Source organism: Trachymyrmex septentrionalis, unplaced genomic scaffold, assembly GCF_001594115.1.
Source record: "Trachymyrmex septentrionalis isolate Tsep2-gDNA-1 unplaced genomic scaffold, Tsep1.0 scaffold11, whole genome shotgun sequence".
Taxonomy (NCBI): Eukaryota; Metazoa; Arthropoda; class Insecta; order Hymenoptera; family Formicidae; genus Trachymyrmex; species Trachymyrmex septentrionalis.
Genome location: NW_017304228.1, coordinates 1,261,394 through 1,285,401, shown reverse-complemented (window position 1 = coordinate 1,285,401; position 24,008 = coordinate 1,261,394). Strand labels below are relative to the sequence as shown.

General features: G+C 29.8%; 1 protein-coding gene across 12 annotated transcripts in view; it reads right to left on the bottom strand.

Moving 5' to 3' along the window:
• Positions 1–24,008, bottom strand: part of LOC108749721 (cAMP-specific 3',5'-cyclic phosphodiesterase-like) — a 192,396-nt gene that overhangs the window by 21,239 nt on the left and 147,149 nt on the right. For all 12 annotated transcript variants that reach the window (XM_018488691.1, XM_018488704.1, XM_018488646.1 and 9 more), the window contains 2 exons: positions 23,501–23,565; positions 22,413–22,525 (listed from right to left, as the gene is read on the bottom strand). In XM_018488691.1, the coding sequence (XP_018344193.1) occupies positions 22,413–22,525; positions 23,501–23,565 (178 nt within the window). The remainder of the gene's footprint in view (positions 1–22,412; positions 22,526–23,500; positions 23,566–24,008) is intronic.

Genomic DNA, 24,008 nt, shown 5'->3' with positions numbered 1-24,008 from the left:
TAAATAATATAATATATATATATAAATCTATAAACAAATAAATATAGTTGACAACTGAAAATGATTATAATTATAAATAAATTGTAATCATATTTATAATAACAATAATTGTCAACCGTATTTATTAATAGAACTATACATATAGTAATTACCAACATCATAGCAGTAAATAAATGATGTAATTATAGTCACAAATATCAAAAATTTTTCCCTAGTGTTCCCTGGTAACAGAAATACAATTATGAAAGTTGTTATACATCCTCTAAATTTTTCAGAACAAGAATATATGTATATATTCTTCCAGAAACACGTTGTGTGAACTTCGTATATCCTGAAAAAACAAATGTGGTAGTCGTTTCTCCACGTTACAACGAACTCTTGGATATTAAAAATAGGGTCTTCGCAGGCACGCTTCGTGCGAAGTGACCGCGCAAAAGTGACAGTAAGTTTGCAAGCGATAATAATGCCTCCCACATTATGTGCTCGTTTGCTCGTCCCGTGCTCGATACGCATGTATTCGCGGTTTACCGCGCAAACAAACAACGTGTCCTATAACTATAAGGGAAACACGATCGATGTACCTAACGCCTCAGTGACGAAAAACTTGAATGCCCGCGAGAAGTGATCGGATTATCGATCGTTGCAAAACCGATGCATGTGGGCCGTCAGAAATAGCCTAGTTCCTCCTAACAAATACAAGAAGGTCACGGTAATGAACTATTTTACTTATTTTTACGCTCCTTTTCCTATCTGGTTATCGCTAAAATCTACTATATCGTCGATGTTTTTTAATGCGAAAATTATTTGCAATTAAGATATGTATGTATACGATCTACAGAATTAACAGTCTAGAATAATTGTCCTTATTAATGTGTCTATCCTTATTAGTGCTTTTGTATTTAAATAAGCCATAAGAGAAATATTATAAGTACATAAAGAGAATTATTATAAATACATAGGAAAAGGTTTTTTTTAAACTAAATTATTAATGTATACAATAACAAAAATAATATTCTATTTTTTAACTATTAAAGTGTAGTAAATATATGTTTCGAAAAATACACATCACAAATGTGAGCCCAATAATACCGCAAGATTTTAAACTTGTCCATATTAATGCCTATTAGAACTAAGAGTTATTTTATGACTTATATGAGTGTACATCAAAATTGCAAGTATAATTAAAGCCTAATGATTTATGCAATATTAAATAAATCAACTAATATCTAATATGTGTTTTAATAACTGTATGTTAAGATCAGTCAAATATGGATAGGCACACTAATAGGAATAAAAACATTTTCTTTACTCTTTTATCATAAAATTATAAAACATTGACATTTTGTTTAGATTAAAAAATATTATAAGAAAAAGAAATAAATAAAAAACGAATATTGCTTTCAATCAGACAAAATTACAGCTACAATGTTTATCTAATAATTATTCAATAACGAGCAAATTAATTTAAAGGCACATTATTAAAGGAATGATTATTCTATAAGCATTAATTTCTCATTTTATTTCCATTAGTTTATTAGATTATTATTGGACGAAAGTACGCACATAAATGACGTGATTGAAACAATAATAGACCCTGATAATATTTTTTAACTTACAATTCTATATATACATACAATAATTTTTAATCAATGTAATAATTGAAGCTCGAATAAATCTAGATTAAATTGATATTGCATCTGCAATTGAGAAAGGTGACTCAGAGACTATTAAGTATTAATGAATCTCAATATGCCATATTTTATTGATCACGATATTCTTTTAAAGCACAGGATATACAGGGTGTTCAGCATAACGATCCGTATGATTTTTCAGACACTTTTAACAGTTAAAAAAAAGTTAATAAGTGAATATTTGTTTGTTTTATACAGGCTACAACATGCAATTAAAAAATTAAAAAAAAATTTTTTTTTCATAAAAAAAATCAGTCATCTTAAATTTTTTGAATAGCACAATACAATTTTTTCCCATAATATTGTAGGAGTCTTCAAGACAAATTCAAATCATTACTGAAATGTCACTTTTATTCATGTCTCTTTTATTGATCTGTATAATATTATAGAAAAAAATTATATGTGCTGTTTGAAAAATTTAAGATAACTTCGACTTTTTATTAAAAAAAATTCTTTTCATTTTTTAATCTCATGTTATAGCCTGTATAAAACAGATAACTATTTAACTTTTTTTTTAACTGTCGGAAGTGTCTAAAAAATCGTGGGGATCGTTATGCTGAGCACCCTGTATAAGGCTGCGTCTGAGAGATGAAATTCGTATATCATATTCTCTTTAGGATAAATTTTCTACTTTTGACATATCATTCTCGGATATTCCATTACATCGTAAAACGTAGACGTTTCAATTTTCCGACCTATTAGAAAAGTGTCTTTGACGCCAAGATCAGTTACATAAAAATCTTAAAACAGTTTCAGCCGTAGCATAAATTTAAAAGAAAATTTAGAAAGCTCAGCATGTACAATTAATTTATCCGTTGACATGGGGTAATATATTTCTTTTAAGAGAGAAAGACGAAAAGAAAGACACATCTTCCGTTAATGATTAATTTTTTCTAAAAATATGAGTTCTTGTTAAGCGGAAATTATGAAAAAGAAGAAATTGAACATCATCCAATCTTCTCTATAACGTAATATAAGTCTTTCTCGATTTCTAATTTCTCCTTGAAATGTATCCATTGATCTCAATAATCTTTGCGACGAGAGAGCACCGAAAGAGTCCGTAAAGACGCGAATCTATTTCCTATATTCCTTCCTCAACGTCCGGTTTTCGTTGGCTGACGTGTATGCAAATTGCATAATAAATTTTGTCGACTTAAAAGATACGCAAATGCAAACGATAATTTACAAAAAATATGTTTCAGTTTTATAAAGTATATATTCTCTATGTGGATTTTCGTCCAAAGTGTATCTTTTTTCATATTTTTCAATGCACAATAGTAAGTACGATCAACAACTATTGGAACAAACGTCGATAAAGTAAGCAGTATTGCACGAAGAGGACTTAACTATTTCTGAATGTATTCCAATATTTTGCTGCTTTTCTCTGTCCGTGCATTTGCACAGACACACTGAGATGTATGAAAGTTCGAGGATTATTACACCCGCGACCTCTCTTCTCTCAAGGAGGCTTTTTTCACGAACGTTACGTAACTATTGACAAAAATCATTTTGCCTTCCGGCGTCATGTTTCGCGCGACACAAGTTGCGACAGCCTTCGAAAAATGACAGACGTTCATGTTCTGAATAATGTCACGACTATGACAATTACGTTCATGAGACAATCACGGCGAACTTACCACGGCTGCCTATTGTCGCGAACATTACAATATGTTCTCCGCTCGGATAAATCTTTTTGCTTTGTACTTGTTCTCATTGTAATATAAAATTTTTTTTTCAACTTTTTTACGAACAAATGGGAAATTTTCCCGTTGCACAATCGAATATGCATACGCTATATTTGATCCTGTCAAACGCAACAATAGGCTCGCTATGAGAGTTTCGATAGTCGAAATATAATCATTTATAAGCAGCGATTTATTGGTCTTCTGGTTTCCTTTTTAGAAAATTATTCAATCAGCCTTTCTGGTAGTATCGTAACTTGGCGTGCGAAAGGAGCTGATATAAAGTGTTGAGAAGCTGCGCGTGTCTGAACATCTCTATTATTGTGTTCTACTATCCATCTGTTCATGAGGCTAGCACGTGCCACAAGTATCGACTACTTATTGTGTACAATGATCACTGAAGGAGCATCACGAGGTTCGTAGATATAATCGGATCACGATATATCTGACGTATACGATCACGCAATCATGTTTCTTGACGTTTCGATCGGTCATATCGCTACGAAAAGTCATATTGAAAGCACAAGAAATCATTCGATAAGATCATTTTTACGTGGCAAAATATAAATACCTTATTTTTATCTCCTGCTAACAGATTTTGTACAAATTTAGTATTGTTAAAAAAAGCTCTCTTTAATAATTTTCTTATCTTTTTTTTTATGCAAACGAAGCAATCAATTCGTTTGCAGCTGATAATGAAGATGCTTTTACTACTTTTACGATAAATCCTTTATGCTGCACACATTTTCCAATATTAATTTTAAATTTCTATCAGCGTCATTGTAGAAGAAAAAAATCTACATAATAATCATTTAGCAATAATCAACTCTAATCAATTGTAGTCAACTGTATTGCCTTCATTAACAATCATATATTGCCATTGCTGTTCTTATAAAACTTGTATATGTTCTTGTCCACTTCTATTTAATATACTGTAAAATTATTATTAAATGTTTCTTTATACATATATTAATAATTGCAGTCAAGTTCTACGTGTGACGGAAAAATTTTCTACATATTGCAATAATTGCAGCTTGTTTCAATCTTGTTCTGATTTAAAAAAAACAAAAACTAACATGTGTGCAATGACGAAATTTTCCGTCGTAAATTTTCCATGCTATTTATAATAATGTACTATGACATGGAAAAATCGTGTAATTATCTTTACGATATTAAAAAATATTATTTTAATATCGGATTTAATTCAAGATTTTTTAATATTAACCATTTTTATGTCTGATCGATTCGATATGAATAAATTATAAATATAGACAATAGAAAGCGTTTAGATATAAAAAAGATTCATAGGTACTTAATCTATGTAGATACTTAAGCGTAATAAAGAAAATTATTTTTGGAGTGAAAATAACTTCCTGCCAGCGAATATGTATTGTAGCACTTGTAGCCCAATGAGAATTCGAGATCAAAACAGATCTTGTGACTATTTCGAGAACATAGCTACGCGATCTCGTTAGCGGTTCAAGCAGATGATTTCTTCTCGCAGCGAATTCGAAGCAACAACACCATCATAAATTAATCGTGACCATCGCAGGACTGACACGCAGTCTCGGCACAACAATTACCAAGACATAAGAACTATCACGTATATACAGATACATTTAGAAATTATAAAGCATACTATAATGATAATGATTAAAAACGGCCGAAGAATAATTTATGATTCAAACTATCTCGTTCGAAGAAACACGTAAATGAAACAAGCAGTTAATTTTTATGGATAATATATTACAGGATCAATAACCCTTCTCTCTCTCTCTCTTTCTCTCTCTCTCTCTCTCTCGCTCTCTCTCCTCTCTATAAATAATTATATAATATACGAAATAATAATGGCAGAAATCAGCATAATTTTAACGTCCAATATCTAATAAACGTAAAAACTACGTCGTTGTGTATCATATTAATTAAATTAGTAGAAACACGGAATTTCAATTTCCTTTCCAACTTCATTTTTATTTATTTTTTCATTCATCTTTATTTATTTTTGTATTCTGTCGATCCAATCGATGAATCATATTAAATTTCACACTTTTAATATATTTCCCATACGAAATCAATCGATCAATCATTAGCAGCTATTAGCTGTTTACAAATGTGAATGATATTATTGCATTATTAAATGTGTATTATTAATTGAAGCTTAATTGAAGCGCGACTGGGATTACTCTTGTCACAACTGGCATCGAAATATCCTTCCACGCGCATATATGTATGGACAATGGTTACATCGGCATTAACTATATAGATGCTTTCCACGTGTATCTTTCACGTGCCATTATATTCAGAATTGGAACGCAGTTTCCATTAAATGGCAAGCTGTATTATACATGAATAGAGAACGGTTGAAAATAACTTTTGTCATCAAAATAATGGTAATACCTATGTTGAAGACAATTAATCGTACATTTCGTTGTTTTCCGTAAATTCTTCTTACGATTTACTCAACCGCCGAGTGGCATTCCATTCAGTGCTAAGCAATGATATTTAAACACTCTTTTGTGACAAATAAATCACATACCGAGATGTTCAATTAAAGCGAAATAGAATGTTCTATACAAACGAAGATACGAAGGAATAAAATATTAAAATTCAACTTTTTTTGTTCGTTAAAATGTAAATGAACAATAAAAAAAGAAGCAAATAAATTATACAATTTACAATTTTACAAAATTTATAATATTTTAGAAAACATCGCGGGTATCTTCACGAATAGTATAATCGATTGTATTTTGCAAATTGATTGGGAATGGACACTGCGAATAATAAATTTTTATGAGATACTTTATCGAAAAAAGAATACTGCGTGATTTTCTTCATTGATGTATAAAACAATTCACGCATCTCGTCACGCAATTCTATTGCAATAAAATTCGTTAGGTATATGAATACGCTCCAGATTTATACTAACAATGAATGCAATGACAAAATCAGCGTGGAAACAGATCAATCTTTGAAATTCGATAACAAGCGTGTATAACTGTTGGTGCGTGTAATAAAATTGAACGGCTTTTTATAATCTTTATTTAGACACGTGCACATATATTATACATACATGGCAGAGACAAAAAAAGAGTAAAAAGAGACTGCTTCTTTTCGAAACATACATATGTTATGCAATATTACTTTAATAGTACAATTTAATGCCATTTAGTATTTTTTTAAAGAGAATTTATCAATTTAAAAAAAAAACAGCAGTAGTAAAAATAAACAAAACTAATACTTTATAAATAAATAAGAGATCAGTAAAAAGTAAGAATTTCGAATTACTATGTAGGAAAGAAAAACAAGATAAAGATAGACAATAACAAATATAATATAGAGAAAAAATAAATAAGGCAAATAATGATAAAAATAACAAGCAGTTCGCAAATAAAGATGGAATTCGTTAATACATTTACGAAGAATGGAAGAACTAGATCGATTTTCCTATTTACGTATTGCTAACCATGTTTTCTTCGTCCATGTGTATACTTATACATATTGTCGGAACTGTTTACGAGGAACGATTAATAACCATCTGCTATATCTACGTTGCGAGAACATCTCTCAAAAGACCCTCCTTTATTACCAGCGCAAGTAATTAAATTAATCAATGAAGCATAAGTACAAGCCATTGATTAGTCTTACCTACATGAGACCAAGAATAAGTCGCTTTTGTAATTTTCCGTTATCCTCTCTGATTTTTTACAATCTATATGTCACAAAAGTTAACTTTATTATATGCTACATATTTTATTTATGGCTTTTAAGAGTTTTAAGTAATTTTTTTTATAAACTGCATTATATAATTAAAATATAATCCTTTTTTAAATATATATTTTGTTTATTTGAATGAAAAAAAATATTTGAATTTATTTAAATTGATGTAAAGACACAAATGATGAAAGTAATGTGAGAGACAAAGTCAAATTTCTAATCATAAAAAGTAATAATTTTTTTTATAATATAGAAAAGAGTATAGGTATTTATTACTTTATCTTATGCTATATGTATTTGCATATTTCTCGCGCACCTGACATCGCTTCACGCAACTTTAAAGATAATAATTAATTCATCCATGATATGATAAAGTCATGAATCATGCAGTGGAGACAAATAGTCTACGAGTGCGATTTTCGAAAACAAAAAGGAGCATCTGCTCATATTATCTTACAGTAATTAGTATTATCGAAAATAAAAATAAAGTGTATATCCATTAATGCATTTTTTTATTTTATGTAATTTTCGTAAAGAAAAAAGATAGATGCAGTTATTATATTACAAAAATTTGTCACAATTAGCTAGTCAAACAAATAATCGCGAAGACAAAACATCTGCAAAAATGTGATTATTTACGGAATAAATAAATAGTGCATACATAAAAGAAAAGAGAAAAATGCTTCTTCCGTATAAAAAAATATTAAAAAAAGAACTAACAATAAAAGTAATCAGTAGTAAAGGAAGCAATAATGATTAATCAAGTAAGTATGCAACTAATTAGAGAGAAAAGTACAAGCGTAACAGTATTATATATAACTGTAAGTGTGCAGGAGTGTGCAGTAAAGTAAATTATAAAAGCCAAGATTAAGAAATTAATATTTAGCAAATAATTATGAAAACTTTTGAAAATATTTAGAAAGATAAAGTATGTCTAAAGATAAATTATTTAAAGTTCAACAAACAGAACAATTGAAAGACATTTTGTAAAATTCGCATTACAACTCAAAATTTACGGTTTTTTGAAATGCAATATAGATAATGTCAAATTGCCCATAAAATATAAACGTCTAAAAAAACTTAAAATAATTGAAAATAGCATATATAAAACAAATCCGTTGGTAGAACAACTTCATGAAAACTGAAACAAATGCATAACAGATTATTAAAAAATATTTTGTAATCTAATTACATGTTTTTCTATAATCTTTTAAATTATCATCGTTGATAACTTCATTTTTAAAAAATTTATAAAAAGCGAACTTATTTTTCCGAGTATATCGGACAAACAGAAAGTAATAATGCCGATAATGTCCACATCTATTAATGTAATTTAACTGGGTTTAATTTACTCTCTCATTTTTTCCTAATTTTTACAACTAGAAAAATAAAAAGTAAGTTAAACCGAGATTAAAGTTAATCTATATTGGTAGAAATGGGCATAAGAAAAAATTGATCCGACCGATTCTAACTTCCGAGTTTAAAATGGCGGACGTAGAAAAATCGTTGAAAATTAGATTTATGACTCCTGTCGTTTGCAATTTTCCAAGAAGAGAGATTTTCGATAAGTTGAGTTAAGGAGGAGCTACTAAAGTTCTCGATCAAGATAATATCTAGCCGAGTTTAAAGCATACTTTATGTAGGTGAAACCTACGTAACTTATGTACGTATGGAAAGTTTTGTGAGTGAATTGTGCAGAAATTCTTAAAGTTAAATACAACTACCTCTACAATCTTTAAGATTTGTAATTAATTTAGACAGATCGTTTTAAAAAAGTATTCAAACAAGAAATATTCACATCTGTTCTAACAATTCTCATTTTTATTTTAAATAAAAGTTTAAAAATGATTATAATTTGTACAAAGATAAAAAATTTTGTTTTAAGTTTCTTTACAAAATTCATAATCATTTAAAAAATTTTATCAAAAAGTGATAAAGTAATGTAATGTACACGTGTAACTGTTGTCCAATTTGACATTGTCCTTGGCATTTTTTTATGTCATTATCAAGTAAAAATGAAAAATTAATGCAGCATAATACACGTAACAAGTGAAAGATAAGAGCGAGTCAGAAACGATATTATTCAATATATGCTGCGTATGTGACACAATTTTTCACATTTCTTGACTTTCAAATGAAAATAATAATAAAAATTCAATAAAACTTAATCATATGCATAACACGCTTACTTCCGTGATCCAATCAATGAAACAAATATGTGCACGCAAAGAAATATTTTATCATCCTCTTATTGATACTCAGAAATAATTAAAATCATAAAATCGCTATTATTACAATCACGATTATTACAAAACTACGAACAGAATTAGAAATTCTTCTTAAAAGCATGATATAAAGACAAGGGATGCGCTCATGCGCATATTCACGCCCATTAGCCAATTAGAATTGTTAATAAGTCATCGTTATATGGTAAATTTGAATGTGTTACTTTAAGCAAACTATCCTTCCAGGGTTTGAATTGCACGTTAACTATAAGGTTGAGAAAGTTACTATACACACACACACACGCACACGCACACGCACACGCACACGCACACGCACACGCACACACACACACATAGGGCAGCCTGGGCAAGTTGTTACATTTATCAATATCACTTAAAAATATTATTATTATATATTGTATAAGCAAATTCAAGATTATAATGAAATCAAATATGATACTTCACAAGGAATATTTATTTTATAATATAAAATTTATAAAAAATATATTATTACAAAAAAATTTTTTTTTACTTAGTTATTATTGTTATTAAGTTAACGTTGGAAAGTCATAAAATTAATATTACATGTATTTGCTGCTTTTCTCACAGACAGGTGATCTTTAACTTCATTTGCCGCTGTCGCATACGTTTCTACATTTACAGATCCTCTGTTTGTCTTTTTTTTTGTAAGATCGCACTATTCCAGACTTTTATAACTAAACTGCTGACTCAATATAATAGAAAAAGATTAACCTGATTCGAGCTGTTCTTGTTTCAGTTCACATAAGTGTATGTATGCGTCCTATCTGTGAATATCGCATAAATTTGTGTGAAAACACTAACGTTATTATCCGCGTGATTTATACATGTGAAAGTGAGTGAACACAAATATTGTGAAATAAATTTTTCTATTATTTAATAAGTCACAGAGCATCATAATTTAAACACTTAATATTCAATCTTTTGCCACAAACTCATGAAATCGTTTTACCGGATTTGAAATTTTATTTGTAAGAAAGTAAATTATATAAAGTTGCATTTCAAAAAACATATACTTTTATAATATATGAAATGAGCGAATATGCAAAAACGGAAATATGTCACACATGCATAGCTAGTAATTATTTCGCATTATAATTAACGGCGTTTTTTCTTATAAATACGCCAAATGAGCAACATAAATCTCATTAGCACAGTAACCATTCGAGTTTCTACTGCCAATAACACTCGGTAAAAACATGAGGTATAAGATTTTACATCTGCTGATTTGGCATTTGCCATACTCTATATCTAGGCTCATCAGGTGGATTAGATGGTAAGTTCAAGAAAAAAAAAATTATTGTCATTTGTACACTCATCAAGAGTTTTCTTCTACAACTTGATATACATACCATTCAAATCAGACATAAAATAAAGCAATAGTAATAATATATTTAATAATAATAATAATAATACAGATACATGCACTAAAAACGCAGATGATCGCAATAAACCGATGCACCATAATCACTAATCGTAATAATCTCTTTCCGGGATGAGCGTACCACGTTCGTATCTGCTAATAAAAACTTCTCCCCGAATACGTCAAGTTGCATTTACGTCATTTACCGAGTATTTGCTGCTCCCCTTATCTCTGGTCTGTAAAAGTCTTTTTCTGATAATGATGTCTAGAAACTGATGGCTCGGTTATCTAAAATAATTTCAACATGCTTTCACGCATAAGATTGGAAATCCGTATAAAATAATAGATATGTCCTTTATGTTCAATTCTACCAATGTAAATTAACTTTAATTTCGATTGAATTTATTCTTATTTTTTATTAATTTTTAGAACTAAAAAGAGATAAAAAATAAGTCAAACCAAGTTTAGTCCACAAGTTAATTTAAATTAGTAGAAACAGGTGTTAAAAATATTTTGATAAAAATTGCATTCAAGAAAGATATCGATGATGAGATACGAAGCGAGTTTTTTTCTAAAGGATTAGACTCGGAAAGCTTTATAGCCAAATTTGATGTGCTCACCATCATTTAACTGTTCTTTTTATGATCTCGCAATCATCACTTAGCGAATGGTCAATTTCCGATCAACAATGAACGAGTAGTAACATCCGGCCTCTCATATTCGACAGAGAAAATAATTTCTTGCTTCAGGGAAGCGAGCGCAGTTTATTTTACGCGAATTTTTCTCCACACCTGTCAGGCATTCTTCTTTGATCGAAAGCGGACGCCACTTGTTTGGCTAATGGCTCGTCAAAACGACGCAATACGAGACGGCTCGCATTCCTGTACCAAAATATCAGTACCAAACAAAGCAAAAGGCGGAATCTAGATGTATGTACACACGATAACGTAAACAACTTTATCGACATTTAAACAAATTACACCGAATGCATCCCATAGGATCATAAATCAAGTCTTAAACTCTCCGTGTGTTCGCATTAATAACCTCGGCAAACAAAATATTTTTCTCGAATGATAAAAAACTGAGCAAAAAACGCAAATTTGTGATAGAATTATATACCCTTATTTAATTCATAAGTTATGCGATTAATCTACTTAGCAATTTTTTTGCGGTTCCTTAGTTTAACAAATGAGAACTGCGTCGTTTTTATTGATTTTTAATAATTATTGTCAATAATATTCGCGGACGTTATTCACGATAATTATCTAAATTCGATATTTTTGATGTCAATATAATATTCCGTTTTATCGAAACATTATTGCAACATCAGTTTTGTGAAAAAAAAACTGAGATATAATGTAATATGATGTATTTTTTCAATAAAAATATTGAAAATATTGAAAATAAAAATATTGAATGATAAACAAAAATTATAAAGAAAAATGCAGTTTTATAATTATGTGAACGTCAAATGCAATCAAATACAAAGGATATTAAATTCGTAAAAATATCTCGAAGAAAATTTATAAATTTATAAAATATGCTTTTTGTATTGTTATAATTTAATTTGCATCTAAAATATTTACATTTTCAATGCATTTTATTAAAAAAAAAGATTCATTAACAATTTCATTAGTTTGAATAGAGATTAACAAGACAAAAGCGATTCAGTGCGTCCAAATTCATATCACTTATTTAAACGATGATATGATAGTACAATTTGCTTTTAAAGTGGAACTTTAAATACGGTCGTTTCTTACACGGTACGTGAATTCATATTTCTCCTAGTTACATTTGATCCTAGTTATGTATGTAAATAGCACTTGCAAAGATGTAAGAGAATACCTCCGATCGATTTCGGCAACTTCAACTTTTTTTAGTATTACATAAGTAATACTAAAAGTTCCACACTCTGGTTCTACGTGCAATCCAAATTGCAATATGTTTGGTGAATCTCGTAATGATGCCTTTTACGATACGTTATCAGAGTATTATTACCACGAAGCTTATTGCTGTTGAACACACATTGTTTTGCATACGATGTTGTAAGAAACATAAGTGATATTTTTTTTAATAACAGCATATTCACAAAGATTGTCTATTGATATAATGCATGCGTTTAAGCTACCTTTATAATATTATATTACATAACAAAATTGTAATGCATAGACGATAAGTGACAATACGACTGCCGCAAGATATCATAATAATAAAAACAGTTTAAATCTAACATTTGCATAAGAGCGAAGCATATAGATAAATGCAATATGCGTTTTTTGATCGACTCTTCGATCGTGTTGCACGTAATCAAATGAAATCAGAGCCAATCAGATCCCTTACTCACAACGGTTTTCACGTTTAAAGCAGTTTATATCAAAATTGTTTCTATTTGCTATATAAATATATGTAAATATTACCTATGCGAAACTATTTTTTCAATTATCGAGATCTGTTATACAAATATTTTTCTTTAATAAAAGCAATTATCGGAAAGATATCATCAATTATTGAAATATAAATATTAATAATAAAAGAAAAAGACCTTTAAGAATAAATCTCCAGTTTATTTAATTTATAGATTAAATTTTAACGGAGTGTGAAAAGCTATTGAATATATTTTATGTTAAAAAGAAACAAGTTTCACATTGAAGAAATAAGTTTGTATATGAAGCACTATGGCGCCAGGTTATGTCTCCTGGCGAGGCGCCAATATTGTAGCTTTCGGTCCATATCGAGAGAGAGAGAGAGAGAGAGAGAAAGAAGAAGAAAATAAATTTGTGCAAAACCTGAGTTAATAAAAAATAGAATAAGATTTCTGCTATAACGTTATGAATATATGGGAGATTGATGACGAATTATTTGCAATTCTTAATTATACGTGTCAAATAACATAACTCTTTTTAAAATCTTTTATTTAACATTCATCTATTCCTTCATTTTCATAAAAAGATATTTTTAAAAATCAAACTTATATTTTCAAGATTATCGGACAAACAGAAAGTAATAACATTCATAATGCCTATTTTTATTAATAGGCACCTATATCTCGGTTTAATTTAATTTTCATCTTTTTCTAATTTTTAGAATTAAAAAGAAATAAAAAGTAAGTTAAACCTAGAGTTAATTTATATTAACAGAATCGGGCTTAAAAAGAATAAATTGATCATCATCCGATCCTAACTTTCTTCTTTAAACTACGAATTTAAAATACGTAGAAGAATTGTTAAGAGTTAGATATGCAACTCCTGTCGTTTCCAATTTTTGAAGAATAGAGTTTCCAATAAGCATATGTTATGTATGAAATGTACGTGTGAAAAGTTTTGTGAGTGAATTGTACAGAAATTTTTAAAGTTAAGTATAGCTATCTCTAACAATCTTCAAGATTTATAATTAATTTTGACAAATCACATATTCAAGACCGTTCTAATTCTCATTTTGTTCATTTTAAAAATAAAATTTTACAAGTTCTCTCACTCCAAGTGCCGCCGCACGTCGCGAGCAGCAGTAATACCGGTATCACACTAGCGATTGGAGATTGCATCTGTGTTTTTGTGTCTTTTATTCAATCAATTTAACCAAATCGGAAAGAATCTAATCAGCAGTTTCGTTTTGATTGGTCAGGAGATGCAAACGCGAACGCAGACGCAATTTCCAATCGTTAGTGTGATACGAGCATAACGTCTACTTCACTAAGCATCATATTATAATGAATTCTCAATCGGCTAATTTTAATCGGTTAATTTTCGAATTTTGATACGTTATATAATAGCTTATCAAATTAACTAATAAGTCATAAAATAATTTTAAATATTTCAAATTAATGCGCGTATTTATGCACATCATAACACACGACAACGAGTGCATAGAAACTAGGGCTTACTGTAAAGGTGTATTTCTTGCGACGCTTGGAATGGAAGAAAACAGCATCAAAATCCGAATTCTAGTTATTATGGATAACTAAACTATCCGAATTCTAGTTATTATGGATAACTAAACTATCCGAAAGTGCTCTTATTCAGGTACATTTATTGCATCATCTATTCGTTATTTTATATTGAGTATTGTTACTTGCTTTTTAATAATTGAGAATAACGTATGAATTTAGCAAGTTAACAATTACAATGCACACATTCGTACATACAATATGAGCATAGACAATACATAATTCCTACAAGGGAAATGTGTGAGTGGTAAATTCAATAATATGAAAATAAGTACATACGGAAATGTGTGAGTTACATGTCTACTGACATGACGTCGATTAAACGAGAACTACAATTCAGAAACACGATGAACTACAATTCAGAAACACGTCACGATGATAACATCTCAATTTCACGTTTGCGAGAAACTGTATCCTTAAAACTGTTTCTATTATACTATATATTAATCGCAACAAGCTTGGGATCAACTTGCAACTAATGTAGAACCAGTTAAACGCGTGCGTCTCTTTGAAAAGACGATTTTACACGCATGTTATGAAATTAGTCTCGTTCGGATTTATCATCAGATTAAAGAATTGATATAGTATTATTTAAGTATTAGTTATTATTTAATTTCGCGATGCTTGCAACGATCAAGCAAGTCACAAGCCCAATCAAGCTAAAAAAATATCTTCGATTTATTAACAAATGCATTCAAAGAATATCATGGGCTCAAGGTAAAGGCTGAAAAAAATTGGCTCAATTGGCTACAATACAATGGAATATCTTCGATCGGGAGTCACGCGAGCGATATTTATTTGCGAATCATTAAAATCTCGACGGATTTGCGCATCATCGCTGCGAAAGTATTTTCGTGGGAGATCAACAATTTATTTACGTCGGGCAATCACGCGCAGCATGCATGATACATGAACGCTCAGCGATACTGAGATTCCCTTGAACCTATGGAGAAAAGGTTAAACGGCGTGATAACGTCTCATTTATTGGATCTTCCTCTCGAAACGATCGACGTTGTTAACGCCATAATTTCTTTGGACTCACATCTGTTATCGTGCGTCAGCGAAAAAGATCACGAATTTATCCGTCCGCGCGTTAACAATTGGAGCAACACAAAGCACGTGATTGTCGGGCAATGATTCATCGTTACATTTTCCTTCTCACAATCCTACTATTTAACTCGTGTGAGCTTTGTTGTCATGACGGAATTATTCCCGAAGCTTTGAATTTCGAACAAGCGTTTTCGTGGCGAATATGTAGGTACGAACATTGTGCTAATAATCTAACTATACACAACTCCGTTTAGATTTTGTGACTTGAGCAAGTCAATACTAGTTTTTTTCCAGTGAACTCTTTACACACCACATCCGAGCAATAAATGATTAAAAGAAGCAAGACAGACTTTTTGCGCAACGGACCATGGCGATAATTGGTTCGAATCGTTTCACGGGCGGAATTGAGTGCGAAAAAACGAGAATAAATGTTTGACACTAGCATTTTGAAAATGAAAAAGGTAGATTAATGTCGGAGTTACAAGCGATCGATGGAAAATTTCCTTGCTTTATCCTTGTTATTCAACAGAACATTCGCAGCGTAGCATATAGCATAGCAGCATTTTAATAACGAAGTACCGTAGTAATGTATTAAAGATAGTTCGGCCGCAGAAAATTCATATCGCAGAGTTATGAAATAAAATAATAAGAATAGATTCTTTTTTAAATTCAAATATAATAACTTATAAAATGAGAAGCTACATATTTTCTCGGAAATATGTTAAGTAAATTATTAAATAAAAAATAAGGTAAGCTTTACAAACAAGTAAATAAAAATTAATTATTAAAAATAAATATCTGTAGACTTTTGTCCTTAATTATATATAATAACTATAATAAGAGGGAGACTATAATTAAAGGGGGACAGCTTTTATACTTATAACTGCTATAAAACAGATTCAACGCTTTGAATAAACATATGTCCATTGAATCGTGTTCATTTGTGTATGTTTAAATGTTAATTCTATTATTAGTTATAGCATGCTGTATCGCAAATATAATATAACTGATCGGTTAGTCACATCGAGCTTAACGATGAGGTCACGAGTTCTCGATACTGCTAATGTAGGTCAATTAATTCGAAGTATCGATTTTCTTTGAGGAGCAACGACGCTCACAAGGGCATTTTTCCTAAAGGAATGCTCTTGGTGAATCCACTGTTTTCTTTCTCGTGAAATCTTCGTCCAATAAATTTGAGCAAAGCATAAATGTCAAGATGTTCATTTGCATATAATATCGCCATAAATCTTATCTTTTTCTTGAAAGAAAACTGGCAGTTTCGGAATATTCGAATATGCATGCTAAGCTATAGCATGGGATAAAACTCATTTTTATGTTGACTTTTTCGCGCCATTATCATCAAACTGGAGTAAACTCTACGACAGCCATTCAAAAGGGTATATCGTTATAAATATGATAATACGCGTTGCGGTAAATGCAAATCATGGAAATTTCAGAGTCGCCGAGCTTTAGAGGAGGGACGAAATAGTACATAAAAATATAGATACGTGAAATCCACAAAATCGCTATTTTCTGGTTGCTCGACGAATACTTCCTCGGCGAATTTTCGCTGCATGAGTGCAAAGTGTGAAAACAAACGGTAAACGTTTTCCACTCCAGACATATAAATAAGTCGGCATAAATTTGTCGAAGAGAATGTATTTCAACATGGTGTACAGGTGCTGCTTCGAAATTCTTTCTTAAGTAAATCGATTGCAGCTCCGAGCACGATTTTGGCGATTCTCGTAAGCGATATCGACGGAAAAGTCCCAAATCCTATCTAACAAAACTGCACAAGCTCCAGAGATTTTATTTTCATAAGTATACCATATTGAACAGTCTAAACGGCGATTTCAACAAAGAACGCGGAAAAGATTTTGCTTTATATTCGCATGATATTGAAAATAAGATAAAATTCTCAAGTTTATGCTTCTCAAATATGTTTCTCATTATTATATCATGATATTAACAATAATAAGCGCAATGTCGTCTGATTTTTAATATATGATTATAATATCCGCAACGAAAATTTTGTCGATTACGCACAATGGAATAAATTACGGCTGAAATGATTCTATCCAGCGCCAGCCTCACGGAACGGATAAATTTACACACGAACGCTTTGCGCGGCCACCACTATCGTCGATTCATACGAGAAATCGGCCTCTGTGTGTAATTAAAACGCAGTCTCAATGACTCGGTCACGTGCGCCATGCTTCCCGTATAAATCCCGGATGAAATCCCGGCGTTTAATTTATTCGCATCCGCTTTTGATAGTACAAACAATTTTGGACGAAGTGCTGATAAACAAAAAATTCTGCCGCGTACAGTAACAGCCCTGTTCGGTATTAACAACTCGCAAGTCCCTGCCTTAATCGAAAATAAAAAGAATACGAGCATCGATTCCTTTACGTAGTCAGGTCAAGGTAGTGCGTTTGTATGACGAGAAACGTGATCTAGGAGATTTAATAAAACAAGTGAAAGATAAAAAAGAAGACGTATATACAAGAAAAAGCTCAAAAATGAATTTGTCAATTTGAAAGAAGATTCAAATAATTTTTTATACTATTAGAAAAATTTATGAAACTGAAACTATTACAAATAAATAACATTAGAAGTACGTGTATATTTTCAAAAAAGATTAATTATTATTCTTTCATATCATAGTATTATTTATTACACTATTTGGTATCTATAATTTTGTATTGAATAATCATTATTATTTCTAATTTAATTTACAATCTCAAAACTTATTTTTCTTTAAACAGCATTTTCAACTCCAATATATTTTTTTTATACATAAATCTTATATGAAAATCGCGAAAACATGATTAAGCAATATTTGATAAAAACTACACATAAATTTCATTGAAACCATCGAATATTAAAGAAAAATTGAAATATATTAAATTATCGTATTATGCTATTTGTTTAAAAAAAATCATCGATCGATAAATGGTCAGAATTAGTCACGAGGACATAGTACAAACGCGATATTATTGTTTGAAATACTTGCTTAAATTAGAATTGACAAGGTTAATGAAAATGTCCCTGTAAATAAGTTAAACGTGTCAAGGATTCCATTATTTTCGAGAATTAAAACTTGCACCTTTCAATTTGTACACATGTTTTGCTAAAATTAATTATTCAAAATGTTTACTTTTCCAATAGTCGTTTTTGCGATTTACTAAATAGACGTAACATAATCTTTCCGCGTAAAAAAACATGAATAAAATAATACAGTTATAAAATTAAAGATATTACAACTCAACAAATGAAGCAGCGCCGTAGTTCAATTTTTTCAACAAGAATTGAAAACAGCAGCAGAATGAATTGACGCAATTTTCAGTCATAAAAGCAATTCAACGTCGCACATCAGGAACCAAAGAAAAAGAACTTCGTAAAAATAAACAATTTTTAAAAATCGTTCTCTTCGTTATTACTTGTTAATAGCATGTCAGAGTTTCCATCAAAAGCACTTTAGCTTGACGTACACTTAACATTGTTTTCCTCCATTATAATAATGACAAACAATTGACAATTAAATATGTAAAATATGTTTAATTATTTAGTATTTTAATTTTTTAATATTTATCTTTTTAAGGAATAGTTAATTTCAATTCTGAATAAAAAATTATACAAGTTTTCTCCATTTCAATAAGGTTTGCCTTAATTTATCTGCGTTTAAACTTTCTTTTTCGCTGAACTAATATACATGTCATCTTGCTTTCAGAGCACATTTATGTGAACGTCACATTGGCAAACAAGGAACATCGGGATTCTTACGTGAGTCATACGTACTTAGAAGTAGATGACGTTTCTTTATTAACGAGAAGAAAGTATAGAGTTGGCGTAACATCAAAAAATTACGCACGTTAGTTTTGGATTACGGACGTAACAGAATTATATGACAACTGAAAATGGTACGCAGGTCGCCATACCGTTTGAGTTTATGCAAATGAATAATTCATGAGATGAGAATAAATATGAGATATTTTAGAAGAAGAAAGACCATAATAATGAGCTGAAAGAAGAAGTATTGCAGTGTATTTCGTTACATTTTATATTTCCATGTAAAAAACAAGCTTATAATTACATTCAAAAAAATTTTTTTAATAATACGCTCTTATACGAGCAATTCTGATAAGTTACTTGATAAAAAAATAATACTAAAGAACTTTTGATAATAGGGATATAAACAGTAGAAAAAAAAAACAATTATTTTCCACAAATGCGTAAAAAAAATTACGCATTATTTTCCGCACATTATGTCATTAAAGATATTTATTTATAATATTTATCGTTACATTTTTCGCTTGTTTTTTAATTCTAATGCTTATAAGTATCGTAAATAGTTTCTAATAAGTTTAAAGAGCCTACAAAGCTCGTTATGTGTATAACTATTTACACTTTAAATAGTGGGAATTACGAAGAACAACAGAAAATTTGCTAATTTCATGACTAAATTAGAGCGGATAAAGAAACTCAAAAAAACCACAAAAAAACTCAAAGGCGGAAAATTTTTGATAATTTCCACATCACTGAGAATAATGACGACTACGGAAAAATGGAGTTTTCGCTATCAATCCTTTCAATTATGTTATGCTAAGTCGATATTACATTCGCTTTATAAAGATAGTAAGAATACTGAAATCTTTTTGCAAATGAATCATCTTAGACATTGACGATAGATTTTATAACCAACAGGTAAAATATTTACGCAGTTATTTACGTTTTACCCTTTTAAGATCTTATTTCCGTTTTAATTTTCTAATAAATTCTAAAAGCTCTAAAAAGAATTCGAGTTAATTGAACATCTGCATACACAGAGCTACACGTGGCGTTTCCGAGTCAATCAAAATATAAAAATAACGTTTAAAAATATCGTTCAATGTTGGTGAAAAAAAAAACAAAATTGCCTGACCGAAGAGACAAATAACATTTTTACCATAATAAACCAAGAAAAATTACGACGTCATATTTGTTTTAAATTTTAACAACCCCCCTTTTTACTTAATTATCGTCAAGGAAGTTTAATTACGCGTTGGAAAGCTAAAACTGTTTGATAAGGAGTCTCAGAAAGATCTTTCTGGAAAGAATGTTCGTACAATAGCTAAGACCAGTATTCTTTACACTTTCTTCGCTGACTTCTTGCATGTGACGTAAAGAAATAAGATTCAACTAAAATACATCAAACCTCGATGCAATAAATATTCTGAATGCATAAAAGAATATTCATGCAAGGACGACTTCCAGTCTGCATGAGATAAATGAGAAAAGTTTCGTGCAAAATTTCATTTTATCGGGAAATTTTTCGTAGCCTTGAAAGCCATTTCAATAAAACGCAAGCTTGAAAGAAAGTAATTCTCTTCTTGCCGATTTTCACGTTAGATTTCCATTTTCTCTCGCATTCCGTGTTGTACAATTATACAATTTAATCGCTAATATAAAATCGCTGAATTCTCTTTGCTGTCTTGGGCTCAAGGGGGAAATAAATTGGTCGTGTTCGCACTCAAATGATCTTATTTTCACGCCGATTGTACCAATGCGTTTGTAGAAATTGGAAATTGTTCGACCGGAACGCAAACAATTAACGATCGACGCGGAAATTGCACGGTTAGGATATCGAACAAAATCATTAAGAAATGATTGTTGCATATAATAAGTATTATTCATCAGGAAATAAATATAATATTTAAATTTCAATTCTTCCCTATACAAAAATTTATGATCTAAATGAAGGTAGTTTAAATTCTGTCTGAGCAACACTGTGTAATTAGTACATAAAGTTACTCATATAATCAAATAATTTTGTATAATAAATTTTGCGTTAGTGCGCAAATAGAACAAAATTATATTCTATCTCTTTCGTAAAACCAAACAAAGACTAAAAATTAGATCGATAATGTATATAATGCTAAATTTATTTATAAATGCCAACATTTCTTTGCACAGCTAAGTAACATTATCGCAACACAAAAAACTTCTTTACGTTATTAATTATCATTACGTAGGTAAAATAAAAAAAAACGTACAATGCACTCATAACGCAAATTTCTTTTCATATTAAATTAAGATATATAATAATTAAGTTTAAAAATAACTATGCATACCTACTAAGTTAATTAAAAAATATGTAAAAAATTTTAATTATATATTCTGAAGAAACATAATCTCAAATAATATATGTCTAAAAAAATATCGTAAAGATATAAAAATATCTTTTAGACAACATTACATTATATGTTTATATGTTTATATGTTTATATGTTTAAGACAACAAATATTTAAAAGACATCATAAAAACGTCTTTTAAATGTGCGTATCGTCTGGAAATATATTTAGGACTATGTCCTAAATATTTTAAATAATTCCAAACAAGAAAATGTATTTCTTTCAATTTTTGACTTCGGAAATGTATAGATATAGTTTTCCTTTTCAGTGTCTTTTGGGGAAAAATTGATTTAAGAATACAAAAGAATTTATTCAAAGAATATTGCAATCTTTTCGATAGAATCGCATTCGCCTAACTTCTTTTAAAATCATTTGAATGATGCATTTCTAAAGACGGATTCCGAGATATTCTGTACATGGACGGCTATAACGCGAGACATAACCTCTTTGAGATTTGCGAGATCAAACATTGAGAGAACATGTTGCGAAAGAGTATAGAAAAGGAAGAAATATAAACGGATAAGGTCGTACCTTCAGGGATGCCATGTCCGACACGGATCGATGAGTCTGAATAGTTTCCAACTGGTCTAAGCACCAGTCTAGTTCCTCTATCGTTTCTACAGCCAGCTTCATGAAGGGCTCCTCTGAAAAATCCGAAGAAATAAATTTAGTGTTATCGAATGTTCCCTTTCACTTTCTTTCTTTCTCATCCTAACAAGCAATAAATTAGCGTTGAAAAAGTTTATCTACTGAAAAGATAAATTCGAATTTGAGATTAAAGAATTATTCCGCTTCGAAATTTTTGATTTATCTTCGTATTTTTAAAGCTTGATGAAAATACTTAAAAAAATATATGATGTGAGAGATATTTAAGGCTTTATAGTAAATGAATAGCATTTCCAAAAATAAAAAGTAATTTATAAGTGAATAGAAAATGAGAATTCCGCAAAGAGATAGTACGGAATACACATTCAGCAATCGTAATAACGAATGTATTTTTTAAAGGAAAATAGATGGAATTGTATACAAGTCTTATGATTTTATTTAATAAACCATACACAGAATGAACAGCTGTAATAAGTGATCCAGAAATAGAGAATATATAATTCTTGTCAGAAAAAAAGGGTAGATATAATCTTCTTAAATTAAGAGAAAATTATAATTTTGTATAATATCAATAAAAAGAGACAAAATAAAGTTTCGTATATTTAAAAAAAAATTAAAGAGTCCAAGTTTCGGTTTATATTGATAAAAAATCCCTGAGGAATGTCACATAAAATGAGAATTGATATTTAATAATGTATATATGAGAGGATCACACTGCCCCAATAACATTAAAAAAGAGAAAAATAAATAGAAATTATCAGAACAATTATTCGATTGTTGATATAACAATAATCATTAAATTCCATTTAGAGAAAGCTAACGAAATTTTCTGTATATTAATGTAAATAAAAAAAAAGAACTAATTGTTATACTTGAGTGTATTAATCAAATTAAATGAAAAATAAAGCGCTAAACATTTAAAATGAAATGCTAATATTTTGTGCAAATATGTACAAAAAGATTTATCCCGGAATAATGGGAGACGCAAAGCTAATTGTAATATTATTTTTTACCTCCTGGCGCCAAAATCCGTGGCTGTGGCGTACTACTGCCCTGTTGGGCACTACTTCTTCGTGATCTGCAAAAACAAGAGATAAGTAAATTAAAACTTAAGCTAGTCTCGTATTCATAAAAATTTCTATACACTAACTAACTAGATTGTTCACTCCGTCGTCATCTTTGAAGTTAAAAATAAGTAGCCATGTCAGTAGCCATGTGCATGAGTCGCTATTGTTTATTAATTATACTCACACATGTGAATCACACAGACAATCACTGCTCAAGTCAAAATTATAATTTATAATAAATAATGTATACTGAATAATGAATAATGAATAATAAATAATAAATAACGAATAATGAATAATAAATGTTATATAATTTAACAAAAAGAAAATCACCGTGAGGCGATATTTTCATATAAAACTTGAAACACAATTTAAGGCGTCGACAACAGAAATAAAGAATAATAAGATTTTAATTTATCACTATCAGAAATCGTGTATACCAGAATACACGGTT